The sequence below is a fragment of the Ictidomys tridecemlineatus genome, chromosome 11, assembly GCF_052094955.1.
Source record: "Ictidomys tridecemlineatus isolate mIctTri1 chromosome 11, mIctTri1.hap1, whole genome shotgun sequence".
In the NCBI taxonomy this organism is placed as follows: domain Eukaryota; kingdom Metazoa; phylum Chordata; class Mammalia; order Rodentia; family Sciuridae; genus Ictidomys; species Ictidomys tridecemlineatus.
Genome location: NC_135487.1, coordinates 28,172,012 through 28,190,246, shown reverse-complemented (window position 1 = coordinate 28,190,246; position 18,235 = coordinate 28,172,012). Strand labels below are relative to the sequence as shown.

At 51.6% G+C, this 18,235-nt stretch overlaps 1 protein-coding gene and 1 pseudogene across 1 annotated transcript in view; both read right to left on the bottom strand.

Annotated features, from left to right (window-relative positions):
• Window positions 1–18,235, bottom strand: part of LOC120890728 (bone morphogenetic protein 8A) — a 33,841-nt gene that overhangs the window by 9,675 nt on the left and 5,931 nt on the right. Inside the window, exons 2-3 of the mRNA XM_078025979.1 lie at window positions 7,296–7,485; window positions 6,747–6,895 (exon numbers count right to left, since the gene is read on the bottom strand). Coding sequence (XP_077882105.1) covers window positions 6,747–6,895; window positions 7,296–7,485 — 339 coding nt within the window. The remainder of the gene's footprint in view (window positions 1–6,746; window positions 6,896–7,295; window positions 7,486–18,235) is intronic.
• On the bottom strand, window positions 3,581–6,722 carry LOC120890727 (succinyl-CoA:3-ketoacid coenzyme A transferase 2, mitochondrial-like; annotated as a pseudogene).

Genomic DNA, 18,235 nt, shown 5'->3' with positions numbered 1-18,235 from the left:
AACCGGAGTCCTAAGTCCACCCCAGGTCCCTGGAGGGCATGCCTGGGGAGGCAGGTTGGGGGGGCCTCAGAGACCCCAGCCTCCAGCTGACAGTGACATGGACAGTGAAGCATTTGCCAGGCTTGCAAGTCTTTCCCACTCGTTGCCTCACTTGACTTTATGGTGTCCCTGTGTTTCACACTTGACAGAATTGACACCAGGGTCACTCAGATGACCAGAGTCCACTGTTGGTGACACTCAGAACCAGAGCACCCTCCTTGGTGGCAGGACCAGAGGCCGTATGCTGTCTTGCACGCGCATGCTCTGCGATGCAAAGTGTGATTCGTGACACCACCTGCTCGTGGCGGCCTCCACCTGGACACAGCACGGCTCACTCTGCCCAGCGCAGCCCAAGAGCAGGGCAGTCACTGCTCCCTGCTGTGCATGTGCCAGGCACTGGGCTCAGGAGGGCAGAGACCAAGTCCCAGAGAACAAAACCCAGAGCCAGGGCTCAGCCATGTCAACTTCATTGCAGGGCCCAAGTTCACGTTCACGGGGCCAGGCTGGTGGTTACAAGACCTGTGCCTCAGCCCTAGGACCAGTGGAGCCTCAAAGACGGGATTTCACCCCCTCAGTGCTACCAGCTGAGGCTGCCATGAAAAGCCAGTTCACCCTGGAGGTGCCAGCAGAACCACCCTGTGCTGGACGCCCTGCACGTGGCCTCTGCTCTTTTCTCTTTTCTTTCTTTCTTTCTTCCTTTTTTTTCTTACTGTGAGCAGGGGTAATAACCACAGTAGAGAAACTCTTGAGAGAAAACCTCTCCCCAACTCCCACCGCTCACTGTCCTTTTCCCTGGCTGTTTTCATGAGGCACACTCCACACAGTTGTCAACACAGCAAAGAGGTCTATTTTCCAGCTTTCTAAGGTAAACCTTCTCCCAGCTGTTGACATACGTCTCCACTACAAACCTGTCAAATGATAAAGCCTCTTTGAGCGGATCCACCCTAATCTCCTTAGGTATTAGCTCATCCTGAGGTTCTTGTCTGGCTTTCGGCATAAAGAGCATGATGGGGACCTCTTCCCTCTGCACCCTCATGAAGCTTCTCACACTGAGCCACAGAAATGCGATAGCTGCTCATTTTAAACAGCACCCATTCCCATTGCTCAGTTCACATGAGTCCATTTCACCTCCGGGTCTAAGCACCAACACACACATATCCATCCACACACACTCATTACGTGTGCATAGAAACACACACACACACACACACACACGATACATTTATATGCACATTGTACAAACAGGCTTATTTATTCCACCTGGAGCCACTGGGTTCTCCATTCCACACCACAGGTCAAGTACACTGGCTGCCCCACCCAAGGTCAGTCCTTCAGCTACTAGGCCTCAGACCAGGTGTCCACTGGACATTCGAGGAAACTCAGAGATCAACCTTTGACCTATGACATCACCTGCCACAAACAAATGAACTGGGCCTGTGAGGCTCCTTCTCAGGAATGTGGACGAGATGTGTTGAGGCCAGGGCTGTGACCTGCAAGTGCTGGGCATGCACTTGGCCCAGAGAGAAGCCCTGAGGGGCATGTGGGTTATGGTGGGGAAGCAGCTATGTGGAGGCAGAGCCACAGGTGCAGAAGAAAAGCCAAGGGAGGTCACCACAGGGACAGGTGGAGTGACAATGAGCAGGGAGGGTGGCGACAGTCACACATGGGCACTAGAGTAGTCCCCACAGACTGGCTGACAGTGGCCTCAGACCTAGGGCAGGATTCAGCTTCCTCAGGAACCCTGGGCCCTGGCTACCCCATGACCAGGAGGGCTGTCCATGCTCCAGGCTGTGTTCAAGGGTCTCAAGTGGTCTGTAGGCACAGATCAGAAGCCACATGAAAACAGTTACACAGCAGACCTGCACAGGCCCCTTAAGGGTGGTCTTAGTAGGGTTTGGGGACTTCTGGGGGCTCCCATAGCCAAGTGAGCTGAATTGAGGGCCCTTGGATACAGCCAACCCAAGGTTTGTACTTTACAGGAACAAAAACTAAGGCCCAGAGGGGCCAAAGCAGGCAGCTGCTCCCCCCTCTGCAGAGGCCTGGCTGGAGTAGGGACAGCAGGGCAAGGGGACTGACACTGGTCATCTCTCAGTGCTCTGCATCTGGCAGGTCTGGGGGAGGTCACCTCTTCCCAGGACAAAGTCTCCCTTACCCACCATCTCTGCTCTTCATCTGCCCCATCCTTGGGTAGGGCCCTGGCTCCCACTGGCTGCAGAGAAGGCCCAGGCAGGCCTGGCAGTGACCGCAGGATGCCCAGTGCTGGGCAAACCCCATCCCGGAAAGGCAGAGGTGGGGGCTTCAGGAGACTCTGGGGCCAAGGGCTGTGCTGTTGACCTGAGCATGTGAAGGTGCTGGTGGGTATGCCACCCCTTTATTCTTGCTGTGGGGTACACTGTGGCCTTCCCCCATGGACCTGTATGGAACACCATGAGTCCCCAACCTCACCTCGTGTCTAAGCCCGCCCATTAGGGCCAGATGGGCTGGCAGCTCACCTGGCCTATCCTGACCCCTGGCAGCACTTAAGCCCTTGGGCATACCAAACTGTCCTAGGCCAAATTCTGTCCCATATCTCCTCCCTAAGGCTTCTTTCTGTTCTGATGCCAGCTTGCTCTTCCTGCAGCCTCTGCCCCACCACAGCCTGAGTGGAAGTGACCCTGGAGCCACATGAAGGAGAATTCAGGGGCCTGTTGAATCCCAGGAGTGTCCCAGGCCTGCTTCCATCCCTTAGGTCAGCTCTCCCATGAGCCTGCCTTCCCTGCACTGCAGCTGGAGACTTCTCCTGACCCCCAGGGCAGATCAGGTCCCCCAGAAGCACCAGGAGGGACCACACAGTGCACTCATGCATATGCCATCCACCCCCACCTGGCTGTGGTCCCTGCCACTTCCCTCACACCCCAGGCTATTCCCACCCCAATCACATGCAGGATCTGTCACTTCCTTGGAGTGCAGTTCAAATGGGGTCCTCAGAAATGACACCAGCTGCAGCTGGAACTGCTGCTAGGAGCAAGGTCTCTGGGCTGTGAGGCCTCTGGAGCTGCACTCGCTAAGTGCACACTGCCACGCACGTGTGTATGTGTGTGTGTGTGTGCGGTCTCTCTCTCTCTCATTCGCTAAGTGCACACTGCCTTCCAGACTAGACCTTCATAGCACGCATGTGTGTGCGCTCTCTCTCTCTCTCTCTCTCTCTCTCTCTCACACACACACACACACACACACACACACACACACACACAAATCTATACATTTGTTTTCACTTTAGATTGTGAGACTATGCATTCAGGATGACATATCCAGAGCCCCTGTTGGGCTCTCAGGGACTATTTCACCCAAGGTCAGTTTGGGCCTCCAGGACAGAATCTGTGTGGATCGCATGGGACACTGCAATTTAACTGGCAAGAACCTGCCCAGGCCATGGGTGGGGTTTCTAGAACTCGCCCTGTGATAAACCGCAGCCTTTGGCAACATGGGGACTGTTTATTTATACAGGCTCCTTCCAGGTAGACTGCCAGCACCCACTGCCCCCATCTCAGTCTCTCCCACTCACAGGTCCCCTATCCTGGAGTCAGCCCTGCCTTCCTCCTATAAAGACATCCATGTCCTACCAGGAGGAGTGTGCATGGATGAGGGGGGACGCAAGAAACAAAACTCGGAACAGAATGCAGGACCTTGGAGGAAAAGTCGGAGGGGCTAAAGGAAAGGCTCTCATGAGGGCAACATCACTTCCGCTCACAAAGTCGCGCTTAGGTTTGTGTGTTTTTCAAGTAAATAAAATGACACCTTACAACTGGGTGTGGTGCACACGCCTGTTATCCACACTACTGGGATGCTGAGGGAGGAGGGCTGCATGTTCCAAGGTTTTGTCTCAAAAAATGAAAAGGGAGGCACTGGAATGAAATCCTGTGTGAGAGAGTATCGTGAGGCAGAGAGCTCTGCAGCACTCGCAGGACACACGAGTGAGCTTAGCTGTTTCCTTTTGTTTTTAATGAAAGTCACATCGCTCTTGAGAGAACAGTCTATCTGGCAGCAGAAGGCCTGAGGAGCCTCTGCAGGGAGCCAAGTGCTGTGCAGCGCCCTCAGGCGGCTACCGTCTCCCTCCCCAGTAAACCCGGGGAGGCGAGCCCCCACCAGCACACACTCAGTAGGGGCGCCTCTACGTCCTGTTGCTACCTGCAGCATGGGCTTGAGGTTCAGGGACACGGCAATGGCGCTGTCCGTGCTGATCTTGACCTCGATCTCAGTGAAACCTTCACAAAGCTCCACCAGCGTCAGCCCCCTGTTTCCAAGCACATCAAACGCAGCCTTCTCAGAGATGATGCGGTCCATGGAATGCTTCCTCCATAGCGGCAATGTGCATTTCCCCACGATTTTGGGGGTCTTTGCCTTGGTGTCGTGTTCCAATGGTGACCACTACGTTGGTCTTGTCACGGGACACCAAATCCATGGCCCCGCCCATTCTTTTCACCTCTTTAGCGGTATCATCCAGTTAGCCAGGTAGATGTATTTGGAAACCTGCTTGGACCTCAGTATGGTCAGCTGATGTGTTCCCCGCGAATCATGGCAAAGGAGTCTTCGCTGGTAAAGAAACAGCCCCCTGGGATCACGGTGACAGTCTGCTTGCCTGCGTTGATGACATCTAGATCCACCTCATCTTTCCATGGAAATGGGCCCATGCCCAGGATTCCGTTGTCACTGTGCAGATAGATGAACTGTCATGTCAGGGCTGACGAAGTTGCTGGCCAGGAGAGGGACTCCGATGCCCAGACTGGCTTACGTGCAGTCCTCAGATTCAAGAGCAGAGCGTTTGCATCCTTTGTCGTTTTCCAGCGGGGCTTTCCCATCTTCCTTGCTCCGTGGGACTAAACGCTCGGGTTTTTTTCTCTTATTTCGGCCCCTTTATCACGTGATCTACATATATGGTGGGTCAGAGATCTTCTGGGAGAAAAGTCCCCACGTCCACGATTACTTCCACCTCCACCACCGCGACATCCGCAGCGTTGCACATGGGCACGTTGAAAGTCCTGGCGCTTTCCTTGAAGATCACGTTGCTCGCGAGGTCCACCCCTTCGCCAAGACGAAGTCTGCTCTCACGGCGTACTCCTGGAGGTAGTGCTGGCCCCGGAACTCTTTCACCTGTCTTGGCTGGCTCTGGATGGCCAGGCTGCCGTTGGGGTAGTACCTGATGGGCGCGCCGCCTTCCTGCGCCGTGCTGTAGCCGGTGGGCGTGCAGAAGGCGGGGATCCCGCTGGATGCGCTGGACCAGGGTGCCCTGCGGCGTCAGCCCCAGGTCCAGCTCGCCCTCCAGCTACCTCTGCCCGCACAGCGTGTTTTCGCCCAGGTGGGAGCAGACCACGCTGCGGTCCTGCTTGGTGGCTAGGAAGAGGCCCAGGCCGAAGTCGTCCACGCCCACGTTGCTGCTCACCACTTCAGGTCCCTCTCGGCGGTCCTCAGCAACGCGGCCATCAAGTTCTCCGGGTTCCCACAGAGCCCGAACACCCCCGGCCCCCAGCACGACGGTCGCCTCTTTGCGGATGTTCTTCACCTTGTCCTCCGATCCGTGTAGAACTAGGTGCGGGACTGAGGGCTGGTGGCGGAGCGGCGGGCGCAACTCTGGGACAGCGCTGGCCCAAGCGACTGGCAGGGACATGGAGCCGCAGCCCCGCCACGGTCAGTGGGGCTCTGAGGTCAGAACAGGTCGGCTGCACCAGGAGAGTGTTCCTCTGACTGCAGGGAGGGCACCGCATCCCGGACGCCGCCTGGGGCGCGCTCCACGTGGGGGCGCCACCACTATCCCTACTTACCCGCCTGCTCCCCACCGAAACCCCAAGCCCTACAGAGTTTCCTGAAACTCAGGAGCTAAGGCACTGCAGGGTGACCTGACTGGGATGGTGTTTGATGGTGATAGCCGCCTGTCACAGCTCTCAGTGGTGCCAGGCGCGCACAATGGTTTATTTCCGCTGACACCCTGCAGTGAGTGCACCCACACCTGTGGCGAGTTAAGCTCCCCCTCCTTAAACGGGGAATCTCAGAGCTTCCTTTAAAAAAAAACCTTTGTCCGAACCTGTTATCACCCATTGCTGCTAAACTACCCCTAGAAACCCCAAACGCCTTGCCCAGCTGTTTACCCGGCTCACAGTGACCCTTGCCCACCCTCGGTCTCCTTCCTAGGTCTCCTTCCTGCCCTCTGCTCCTCCATGTGGCCCTCTCACTGGACCTCAGACAGACCAATCTTGTGCTCCCTTGGCCTTTCCATCCACTGCCTGGTATAAAGGCATGCTCCCCAAATTCCTGTACGTGAAGGAGAGAGGGAACCTCGTTTTGTCGATGAAGAAACTGAGTCTTGGGAAGGTAAGTAACCTGCTGATGTCACTGACTCATGCAGCTGGGATTCCAACCACAGTCCCTCACTCAGCCTGAGGATGAAGCCACCTCCCACTACTGTCCTTGGAGCACAGGAACTGCCCCTTCCTGGGGAAGGACACTTGACTCTCAGCACCCCAGATGTTCCTCAGAAGAGGGCTCTGGCTGAGGGCATCCTTGTGTCCAGGACCTCACTCTCTCTACCCACTGGAGTCTTCAGAGTGGGCACAGCAGAGAAAGACCAGGCACCCAGGAACCAGTGAGGCCACTTTGGACGTTCTAGAGGCCTCAGCTGGCACAGCTTCCTGGAGTCCCAGGGGAGCTCACCCAGCCCAGACCCTGAGCCTCACCATCCTCAGTTTCCACATAGAGACGGAGTCCCAGGTCCTTGTTACGGTTCAGCAACCAGCGGTCACTGGCTGCTGTGACATCCAGCACCAGCCAGCCCTCGTCCCCAGCTTGAAGCGTCTGAAGATCCAAAAAGAACAAGTCAGACTCCCTGTGGACACGAAAGAACAATTAACTGATGGCTGAGGGCCGGTCCAGCTGCCTCTGTGGGTCTCGTGCCACCTGGGGACCACTACTGGAATATCCGTCCTGCCCTGGCTCTGAGCTCTGTCTGTGCCTTGTTTCACTAATAATCAACTCAAAACATGGTACTGTGCAGGTGGGGAAACTGAGACTCAGTGGCTCAGTGACCCGTCCAGGGGCCCACAGTCAGGATGGCAGGGCAGGAACTGTCTGGCCCAGCATCTTTCCCATCTCTGAGGCTCTTCTCCCAGGAAGCTCCCCTTTCTTTCTCTGGGAAATGCCCCTTCCCCCCAGGTGGGGCAGGACACACTGCCAGAGCCTTGACCAGGAGCCCATGAGATGGGAGGTGCCTGGGCTGAGGGAGGCACCTGTTGGAGTGCTCCTGGACCACCTCGAACATGCTGATGTGGAGCGTCGTGTTGAGGGGGTGGGTGCTGGGCAGCTTATAAATCCGGAACTCTGCAGCTGTGACAGCCTCCCCTGCTGGGATCTGGGTCAGATCAAAGCGGAACTCCTTCCAGTGGGGCTCCTGGTGGCCCAGGGTGCGGTCACGTTCCACTGGAAAACAAAGTGGGAGCCAGGTGGTCACATGTGTTTGGAATGATTCAGGCTCCAGAGTAGGCAGAGCCAAGTGTTAGCTGCCACGATCTAATGGCTGTTCTTCAAAGGGCCCTGCGCAGCCTCCATGGGGCCAGCCTCCTCCTCTACCCATGAATTTGTTCCTGACTCTGCTGGGGGAGTGTCCTGAACACAGAGCCCAGGGACAGAGATGCTCAACAGGCCAAGCCTAAAACTCATCCAATGCCACCTTGTCTCCTTGATGGCACCAGCATCCATGATAAAGGGCAGGAGGCTCTCCTCTGGGAACTCCCAGGCTAAAGGGAATATGGACATGGGCCCCAAGGCAGAAAAAGGCATTAGTCCCATGGGGAAACCTAGTGGGCAGGGACATATCCAGCTGCATTACAGTGGGACGGTGACTTCCCAGAGTCTGCCCTTGTATCTGGATGGGAGGTGGGGGAAGGGGAAAGCTCAGGTCTGACATCTGAGCCAGGCCGTGAGGCCTGAGTGCAAATTAGCCTCAGTGTTCAAGGAGGGGGGCACTGCAGAGGACAGTAGAGTGAGGCCAAGGGTTGAAGGACCTAAGGGCAGGGAGGGACCACCACTGCCAGAAACTATGGGAGACAAAGGACCCAAGGACAAAGGGAAGAAGGAAGGAGGGAGAAAGAAGGAACAAGGAACACTAAGGTAGGAATGACAAGCTCCTGGAAAGTTCTAGAAAGTCAGAGGGTCCCATGGTGTGGTGATATCTGAGCTGGCCTTGACATGAAAGACCCTAGCCCAGTCAGCCCAGTTACCTAAGGCCAAGATATGAAACCAAGATACCAGGCACGCCATAAACAGGTTCAGGCGCCAGGCATGCTTTCCGGACAACCTGTTGAAGAACAGAGCACCCGCATCCTGAGGCATGAATGAATAAACCGGAACAGATAAGCAGGAACAGAAAGAATAGAATGCAGACCTGTGGTTTTTGGAATGCAGACCTGTACCCCCTAGGTGGCCTATATGCTAGATTTAAACAAACCAATAAGAAACCTGTTGCTTCCCGCGCGCACTAAACCTGTCCCAAACCCTATAAAAATCTCTGTATCCCCAAGCCCGGTGTGCCAGTTCACCAAAGCTCCGGCTGAGGTTCTGCTGGGCACCCGCAGGCGCCTGTGTCCCAATAAACCTAAACCTCTTGCTTTTGCAGCCAGTGTTTCGTGTGATTCTCCTTGGACAGGGATACGGGGGTCTTTCATTGGACGGGGGTCTTTCAGACAAATGGGAAGGCACATTGGTAGATGGTGAGGTGGCAGGGTGGGCTCTAGGCCGAGGGGAGTGGTGTGTGTGGATGAGGAGGGCTGGGGACCACCCACTGATTCGCTCTCTGGGTGCAACAGTGGGTCTGGCTGGGCCCGCTTTATGGGGGCTGGAGCCCTGGGCTGAGAAGTGAGGCTCTGACTCTGGCCAGTGGGCAGCAGTATGGTCTGAGAGGCACCCTGTGCTGGCAAGGGTGGAGGGTGAGACAGGCAGGGGGTGAGACCTGAGGTGGGGACTGGCCCAGCTGTCTGGGCAAAGGCCACGGCTGTGGAATAATTTGCCCAGCTTCACAGACCTGCTCAGGATGGTATATTTAGGGGAATCTTACTTTAGCTCCCTGTCACTTATGTCAAAAATCTGTGTTTCCGGAAAGCAGGGTGGGAGTTGCCCAGTGCCTTCCCTAAAACCCAACACTGAGATTTTAATTACATGTATCTGAGTCTTTTTAAAACCTTCCGTGGTTACTGGGTTCAGTGACCACAGGTCAGGTTTTAAAAAGCACCAGGCTGAGCTGCCAGATGGATGTGGGAAGCACTTCCTGTCTTTGTGGTCCCCACATGTCCTCCCTGGTCCAGGAATGGACGGGCACACAGCTGTGCTGGGTGGAGCCAGGGGATAGGCATGTTAGGGCAGGAGCAGGTGGGAGGCTTCATCCTCTGCCCAGGGAGGAGAAATGGGATGGAGCATGCATGTCCCACCATGCATTAGGGTGCTGTGCACACAGTGCATGCCAACCTGAGGGCTTGGCTGTTTCAGAGGCAGTGTGACAAGGGCGAGGTCCATGTCCCTCCTGCATATGCAGATAGCATTGAGGGCAGGATTCTGGACCTTTGCTGAGTGATTCTTGTGTGGTGAATAACTACACCCATGTGTCCTGCCTATAGACACAGTTATACACATACAACTTTGGTGACAATTTAAGTGGCTTCAGGAATGACACAGATACCTCTGTTACATGGCTATGAAAAAATTCCTGATTTTTAGGATGAAATAGATTCAGGCTGTTGGCTGTCACAGGATGTGAGACAGACCGTGAAGGAGGATTCCTCAGGCACTCTATTCTCCTGACCTCATTCAAAGCATCATTATGTACATCATTATGTCACTGTGGGGTTGACAGGTGCATTCTGAGGGCTCCCTCTTGGGTCTGGGGACTGAAGGAACAATCCACAAACCTGCCAACTCTGTGGCTCCCAAGCTCAGTAGCTGCCCTCCCTTGATGACCATGTGACCTGCATAGACTGTTCAAAACATTCTTGTTCAACCTCCAAACTTCTGTCATGGGTTTGTGAAGTCAATAAACCAAGCAGGGATTCCAGCCCAGGAAACTGCCCAGCCTGGTTCTTCCAGGCAAGCACTAGAAGTTGGGAAATTTTTAGGAAAACAGTGAATTTCATCTGAAGTTGATAAAGCTTCCTGAGAGGCAGCATTGAAACAAATATTACTGGAACTGGCCAAGGGCAGTGCCCCTTCTTCTGCTGAACCGTATGGATTCCCAGCTGCCCAGTGGCTGCTCCTTTGGATCCAGAGAGCTGCTCTTGTACAAGAGCATTTGTAGGAACCTAGATTTTCCCCTGGTAGTGCTGGGGAAGGCTGTCTCTATTTTAGCCCCTAAGACAGCACTGAGAAGCGTAGCTGATCTGGCCAGTAGTTGGTGCTCCAGGCTCCGGTTCTGACCCTGCAGCCACCAGGCACTTCCATTGTGTGATCTCAAGTCTCCCTGTCTGTGAAGTGGGGACACTTTTCACACAGGGCTGTGAAAAGGCAAGGACTATGGGACAGAAGTGGCGGCCATTCTTTAGGAAGCAGGAAGTGTGTGACCTCTAATTTCCAAACTTAATAGATGTATCAAAGTGATAGCATCCAGGCAGCTCATCAGGAGAACGTGTCTGACACTCAAAAGCCATGGGGTGGGGGAAGGAAGGCATCCACTTTTCTCTTTCTAAATAAAAGTAGGGAGTGAGAAAATATGTCAGTTCAACTGAAAGACATCTGGATGGCTTCCAGGGGTCTCCTCACCTACCTGACATTAGTGACAGCATTTAACCTTTTGGGTTCAGTGTCTACATCTGCAAAATGATCCTTTGATATAGGGCCAAATGGAAACTGTAAAGAGCCAGGTTTGTTACTGTCATTGGTTATGCTCCAATAGATGCTTCTGATATATTATCCAGGGACATTTCCTTCTCAGTGCATGCCCAGCCCCCACCACATAGCCAAGGTCTGGAATCTCCCAAAGATGCCAGAACTGCACACCACTGGGAATGTCTCCCAGTTCTGGCTCAGACAGAGAGCACCAAATACAACTTGTACTTTTATTTTTTTTCCCCCTGCAAGGTGCTGGGTATCAAATCCAGGGCCTTGCACATGCTAGGCAAGCATCTACCATTGAGCCGTATGCCTAGCCCACAACTTGCACTTTTATGCACGTGTGGGAATGGAAACCAGGAGTCCTGGCTCCTAGCTGGGCTCCTTCCACCATGGTGGTCCACCACTGTGTTCACTGAAAAAAAAAAAAAAGCATAAAAACTAAGTTGGAATTGGTTCAAACAACAGGTGCCTGAATACATAGCACAAAATGCATATTATGAGCTGGGCATGGTGGTGTATGCCTCTAATCGCAGCAGCTCTGGAGGCTGAGGCAGGAGAATTGTGAGTTCACAGGCAGCCTCAGCAACTAAGCAACTCAGTGAGACCCTGGGGGCTGGCTGGGCACATTTCAGGAGCCACTTGACAAAAGAAACTAACTTTATTTTTAGAACTACAAACGCCAAACAAAACAGCTCCTCAGGAAAAAACCCTCAGAGCCCAACTGCCACCACCGACTTCCCACAAGCCTCTCACCCCGACACCAGCCTCTCCACCTCCCACCATCCTCCTGCTCTTGAGGCCGATTGGCTGGGTTGCATGGGCGGAGCCAAAGAAGTCCCCCAATGAGCAGCTCCGTGGAGGAGCCAATCAGCTAGATGTTGCTGGGGCCGCTGTGAGCCAATCATCAGCTGGCAGCTGGAAGTTTGCTGGCAGCTGGAAGTTTGCTGGGGCCCCTTTGGCTGTGGCTCTCAACACTGAGCAACTAAGCAACTCAGTGAGACCCTGTCTCTAAATAAAATATAGAAAAGGGGAGGGGGCTGGGGATGTGGCTCAGTGGTTGAGTGCCCCTGAGTTCAATCCCTAGTACAAAAGAAAAAAAAAATCATACTATGCTTTGAGTTGAGGGTCCGCAGAGGGAATTCATGGGAAAGACCAAGGTCTGTACAATTGCTGGCAATAGAAAGTTCATCCCTGGGTTCCTGGCCAATTCTGATAGGTGTGAGGAGAGTGCCCTCTACCCAGTCACTGTTCTGAATTCTAATCATCTGAGATATGTCCTGCCAGGAATCCTCTTTCCAAGGTGGCCCTGAAAGGGACCATTGATGTTTGGAACAAGATTTCTGAATAATAAATTATTCCCTCCCCTTTACAAAATTTGGGGCCGGAATTGATAATTTCAAGGGTCCCAGAATTTCACTTGGGCATGTGGGAGAAAATTCCTAACTCTGTTTCCTTCTCAACTTTCTGAAGGCTTCAATTTTCCCATTTGTTTTTCCTGGTCACATCCAGGAATATTAATCACTTGCTGAACACATTTGAAATCTGAGCATCCTGTACGCAAGTCCCTATATAGGCATGGAGACACTGCAATCAAAAGACAGACCCCTCCCCCCAGGGAAGCTAGATAAAACCACATACACCAACAAGAGCAGCACATGTAATAAGTGCTACCAAGGATGTAAAGGAAGGGTGGGACTGGAAATAACCCAGGGAGTATGTGGGGGATCATTTTATTTATGTTTTTGGATTTATTTTGAAATAATTTTAGATTATTTAGATTTCAAGAAAAGTTGAAAGATATAATACAGAGACTTCTCATATATTCTTCCTCTAATGATCACATCTTTGTTTTGTGTTGTTACCAGAGATTAAACTCAGGGGTGCTTAACCATTGAGCCACATCCATAACCCCATTTATTTATTTATTTATTTAGAGAGAATTTTTTAATATTTATTTTTCAGTTTTCAGTGGACACAACATCTTTATTTTATTTTCTATGTGGTGCTGAGGATCGAACCCAGTGCCCCACGCACGTCAGGCGAGCGCATTACTGCTTGAGCCACATCCCCAGCCTCCCTTTTTATTTTTTATTTTGAGACCAGGCCTTGCTAAGTTGCTAAGGCTGTCTTTCAACATGTGATCCTCCTGCCTTAACCTCCTGATTCACTGGGATAACAGGTCTGCACCACCCCACCTGGCTATAATTGTATATTTTAAATAGAGAGATAGGCTACAAACTAATAAACCAACTAAAAATAATTACCTTTTGGAAGGGAATAGAGACAGTGTAGAAAATGAAGATGGTCTGCTCTGAATGTTCCCTCTTTTGTAGATTTTGTAAAGATTTCTTATAAGTATAAAACAAAATTAATTCAAAATACAAGAATAAAGAGCAAACCTAAGAATTTAAAATACAAAGTGAAGCAAATGAACTAATTGGGTTTTGAGTAGGTAGCTTGATGACACAATGAAGAATTATTTTAAGTGATTTGAAAACAGTAATTTGGAGCCAGACTTGGTGGCCCACAACTGTAATCCCAATGGCTCAGAAGGCTGAGACAACAAGGATCTCAAATTTGAGGCCAGCCTCAGCAATTTAGCGAGGCCCTAAGCAACTTAGTGAGACCCAGTCTCAAAAAAAAAAAAAAAATGGCAATGTAGTTCAGTGGTAAAGCATCCTTGGGTTAAGTCCCCAGTATCATAAATAAGTACAGTTATTTGACTGATCCATTCCTAGTAGAGTAGCTTAAGAACAAAATGAACTAAAAATAAATCTTAAATTGTTTTCAATAATCACATTATTATTCTTTAGCTTCTCTACGTATTATGTATAATATATATAATTACAGGATAAATTAAACCATTATTATGTCAATGTTGTTAGGATCAAGTTATTCAATATAAAAGAAATATATAATATATAATTATTATATATTATGGTTACAAATATAAGATCTAGGAATTTAAATGAAAGCCTATAATTCTAAATTTGAATTGGAAATATCAGTTTGAATTCATGATTTTTTTTCTTCTTAGAGAATATATATGAGGCCGAGGCAGGAGGACTGCAAGTTCAAAGTCAGCCCCAGTAACTTAGTGAAGCCCTAAGTAATTTAGTGAGACCTTGCCTCAAAATACAAAATAAAGAAGGGCTGGGGATGTGGCTCAGAGGTTAAGCGCCCCTGGGTACAATCCCCAGTACCCAAAAAATAAGAGTACTGAAGCCCACATTAAGGGGCTTCATAATGGCCAAAGGAGGGACAATTGTACTATCAAAAATAGGCTGAAACATATATGTTAATATCCATGAGCTCATCGTCTGGTAACAAACCGGTAACAAACGTTGGTCACCTTTGGACAGGTCTCTTCGGACTTTTGCTCTGCTGACATTTTGGGCCAGACAGTCTTTGTTATGGGCAACTTCCTGTGTCTTGTAGGACGTTTAGCAATATCCCTGACCTTTGCCCATTAGATGTTAGCAGGAGTCCCTTCCCTGCCCTAGTTGTAACAACCAAAAATTATTCCAGCTATTGCCCTATATCCCCAGAGGAGCAAAAATCATCCTTGGTCGAGAAACCACTGCCTTTGGATAATGCTGGTAATTGATTCATGACTTTAAAACCTGGTCCCTGAAGTCTCTACTAGGAAAAGGAAGCAGTAGGTGAAGAGGTAGAGGAAGAGGATCCAAGCGGGGACTGAGAGGCAAAGGCCCTGTGTGTTTGAGAAACGTCAAGGAGCCTGTGGTGGCTGGAATCTAGTGGTCAGGGGCCGAGGTGTATCAAAGGAGTATGGAGTGACGGGCAAGGACGGTTCATCTGTAAGAAGTTCAGTACGTTAGCCCCAAAGACCTCAGCACCCTGATTCAGAGAAGCCCTGTAACCTAGGAAGAATAGTATAAAGTTCAGTTGCTGCTGATGCTGTGAAAGTCTCTGACCCCGGGAGGTGGGCTGGATGCCACTGGGGTCACAATGTACCTGTAGTTTCCAGCAACCACAGGGACTCTTTAAAATTTTTTTTAATTGGTGCATCATAATTGTGCACATTGATGGGATTTGTTCTTCCATATTCTTACATGCACACAATGTAATAATATAACTTGGCCAATAGCATTTCCCAACTTGCTCTCCCTCCCTCCCTGCCTCTTAACCTCCTAGTCCCTTTCCTCTACGGATCTCCTTTTGATTTTCATGAGATCCCTGGTCTTCCCCCAACCACCTTTCTTTCTTTTTTTCCCCCTCTAGCTTCACACACATGAGTGAAAACATAAAACCCTTAACCTTCTGAGTTTGGTTTATTTTGCTTCCCATAGTAGCCTCCAGTTCCATCCATATTCCTGCAAATAATATAATTTCACTTTTCTTTACAACTAAATAAAGCTCCAGTGTGTATATATACCATATTTCCTTTTTCCATTCATTCATCTATAGACACCTGGGCTGGTCCCATAGTTTGGCCTATCTCTCTATTGAACTGAAACACTGGGACTCTTGACAACCAGCTCCATAGAGACACATAGGCTGGAAGGACATGGATCCAGAGCTGGGGACAGACACTGCTACTTTCTACAAAGTTCTGCCTGGGGAAATAAAGGAGTTCTTTCTGAACTGCCTTACTGTAGCTTTGAGAAAATAAATAATCACAGAACCCTCAGCTGCCCACAGCCTGATCAAACCACCTCTGGATCCCACGCTTCTGGGAAAGGCCTCCCTGGCCACAGCACCGTCCACATTCTGCCTGTCCACTCCAGGGCCCTGTGCCCACCACTCATAGGATGGACCGCCCGATGCCAAACCTGGTGTCCATCAGCCTGACACCAACAAAGCATTGGTTATGTGTGTTTCTTGGACAAAATTAGACTCATCCAGGTGACCTGTCTTGTTTCTCACCAAGAGTCAGATCAAAAGACACCCTCCTCCTCCAGCTCAGTGAGGCTGTCAGGAGGACAATTTTCTGACCAGCCCATCAGCCTCCCCTCCAATCCTTTCCAGCCTTGGAGGCCCAAGGGGGAGCCTAGGCCCCCTAAGCTGGCCCCACTGACTGACTGCTTGTCTGTCGTGGCCCCTGGTGCCCCCTACCTGCAGGCACCTTCCTCCCAGAGGTCCCTTGGAGGTCTCCCTCTCCTGAGTTGTCCCTTCCCACCATGTCTAAAGGCTACTTTCCGGGCTGGGGATGTGGCTCAAGCAGTAGCGCGCTTGCCTGGCATGCATGTGGCCCGGGTTCGATCCTCAGCACCACATACAAACAAAGATGTTGTGTCCGCTGAGAACTAAAAAATAAATATTAAAAAAAAAGGCTACTTTCCCCTCACTGAGGATCCTGCTCTGACCCCTCACAGACCCCATAATTGGTCTGCCCTCTTTCCCCTGGCTCAGCTGCCTGGCAGGACCGTGGGCTCTTGGAGGGCGAGGGCTGAACATGGGGGATGGACATAGGAGGCTCCCAGCAGCCTGCTAATTGAGCCTCCTGAGTTCTAGGGACCTGGGGGCAGGGTGGTGCCTGCTTGTTTTTCCCTAGGACTTCTTGTCCCCAGGACAGTGGCTCAGTTCCCAGCACTCACAGCCCCTTGGGCTGGAGCACAGATGCCCGTCTGGGGGTGCCTTCCACGTCACAGTATGTCTCCATCAGAAGCCACTGAGGTTTCCATGTTGCTGTGGGATTCTCCCAGCCTGGCCCCTGAGGGTCGGGACAGGCTCCCCAGGGCCCTGAAGGCGGACAGGCTAGGCCTGTCTGGCTAGTCCTGCTGGTAACAAAGGCTGCGGGAGCCCCATTTCAGATCTAAGAAAAGACCCTGGTTTCCACAGCCCCATGAGGCCCATGGAAGAGCTGTGGGATTGATGACCTGTTGATCTTGCCTCCTGAAGGGGTTTCTCCCACCAGAAACCTCAGCTCGGGGGAGAGGAGGCCCAGGTTCTTTCTGGGGTATTTTCAGCCAGGTCTCATTACTGACTTCTTCAAGAGCTGTTTCCATAAATGACTCTGTACACATAATTACTGATCCAGTCCTCAGATGGCTTCAGACCCCAAATTAAAAGGGAACACCCGCACAGGCCACCACATCAAGCCTGCCAAGGTCAAAAATAGTTCCCAAGAGATGGGAGCAAGAAGGACGCATGGTTCCTCCAGTTGAAACCCAGGAAAGACCTGGACTGTGGGAATTTTCCAGAAAGACATGGTCACAGTGACACATCCCCTCTTGCCTGTGAAGGAGAGGCTTCCATGAGGAGGTGGGCTGAGTGTTCCTCCCACCCTGTGACTCACCCCTGGGGGAACCCTCACCAGTGGGTAGGAGGCAGGCATATTCTTTGGTCAGAGCTGGGAAGGCCCGCAGGGCAACCCTGGAGAGAAGGGGAAACTGAGGCCCAGAAGGGGCCGAGATTTTGTGGAGGTCCCAGGAGAGGTTCAGGTCCCATAATGTGAACTTTCAGACTTGGAGCCAATGTGAAGTGAATGGCCCTGGAGTTGACAGGTGGCAATACTGGGATGGGGGAGGTCTTACATGTCAACTAGGTCCCTAGAATGCCTACTGAAGGCACCATCCTGCAGGCAGGGCCCAGTGGAACTTGGGGTCCCAGGGGAGGGCTCAGAGAGATGCTGCACCCATTGTTGGCACCACAAAGGCAGGGAGGGCTGGCCCCACTTGTGCTCCATCCTGGCCCAGACTCCTTCCCTGGCTCTGGGTGTTCCCCACTTCCTGCTGCACCCCTGTTTCCTTCAGCTTTGCCAGTCTGCCTGAGCACCTGCCATGCAAGAGCTGGGGCACATGGTGGGGTGGGGGTGCCATGGAGAGTTAGATTTTTCAGGTTTGTTCAGGGTTTCCCAAAGACCAGAAGAAAGAGGGGCTTGATGTGCCCCCTGGATCATACAGGTGGAGAGAGACTGGGATTCTAAGAGATATGGACACAATAAAGGACAGGATTTCTATCACCACTAGGAGCCTGTAGCTCCACGGTGGAGTTGGGGCTGGGAACAGCAAGATTTATGGAAACTCCGGCCTACTTCCTTTTAAAAGGGGGTAGAGTTTTGACAACTAGAAATGGAGGTGAGTATATTCTGTGCAAAGGGTACAAAATGATCAGGAACATAGAGGTAGGATAGAGTAGGTCAGCCCCTGTTCATTAAGTTCCTATCATGTGTCAGGCATCCAGTTGGCCACAATGCACATAAACTTTGTTCACACAAGCCTTGGAATTTGGCTTTGCTTCCTGTATCTTAAAGGGATGGAAACTGAGGTTAAGAGACTGTAAGTAACCTGTCTAACATCTCCCAAGCTCCCAAGCGCCACACTCAGGATCAAAGTCCAGGTTTAATATATCCATAGAAAGATGTGTACAAGAACGTTCAGGGCTGCGGAAG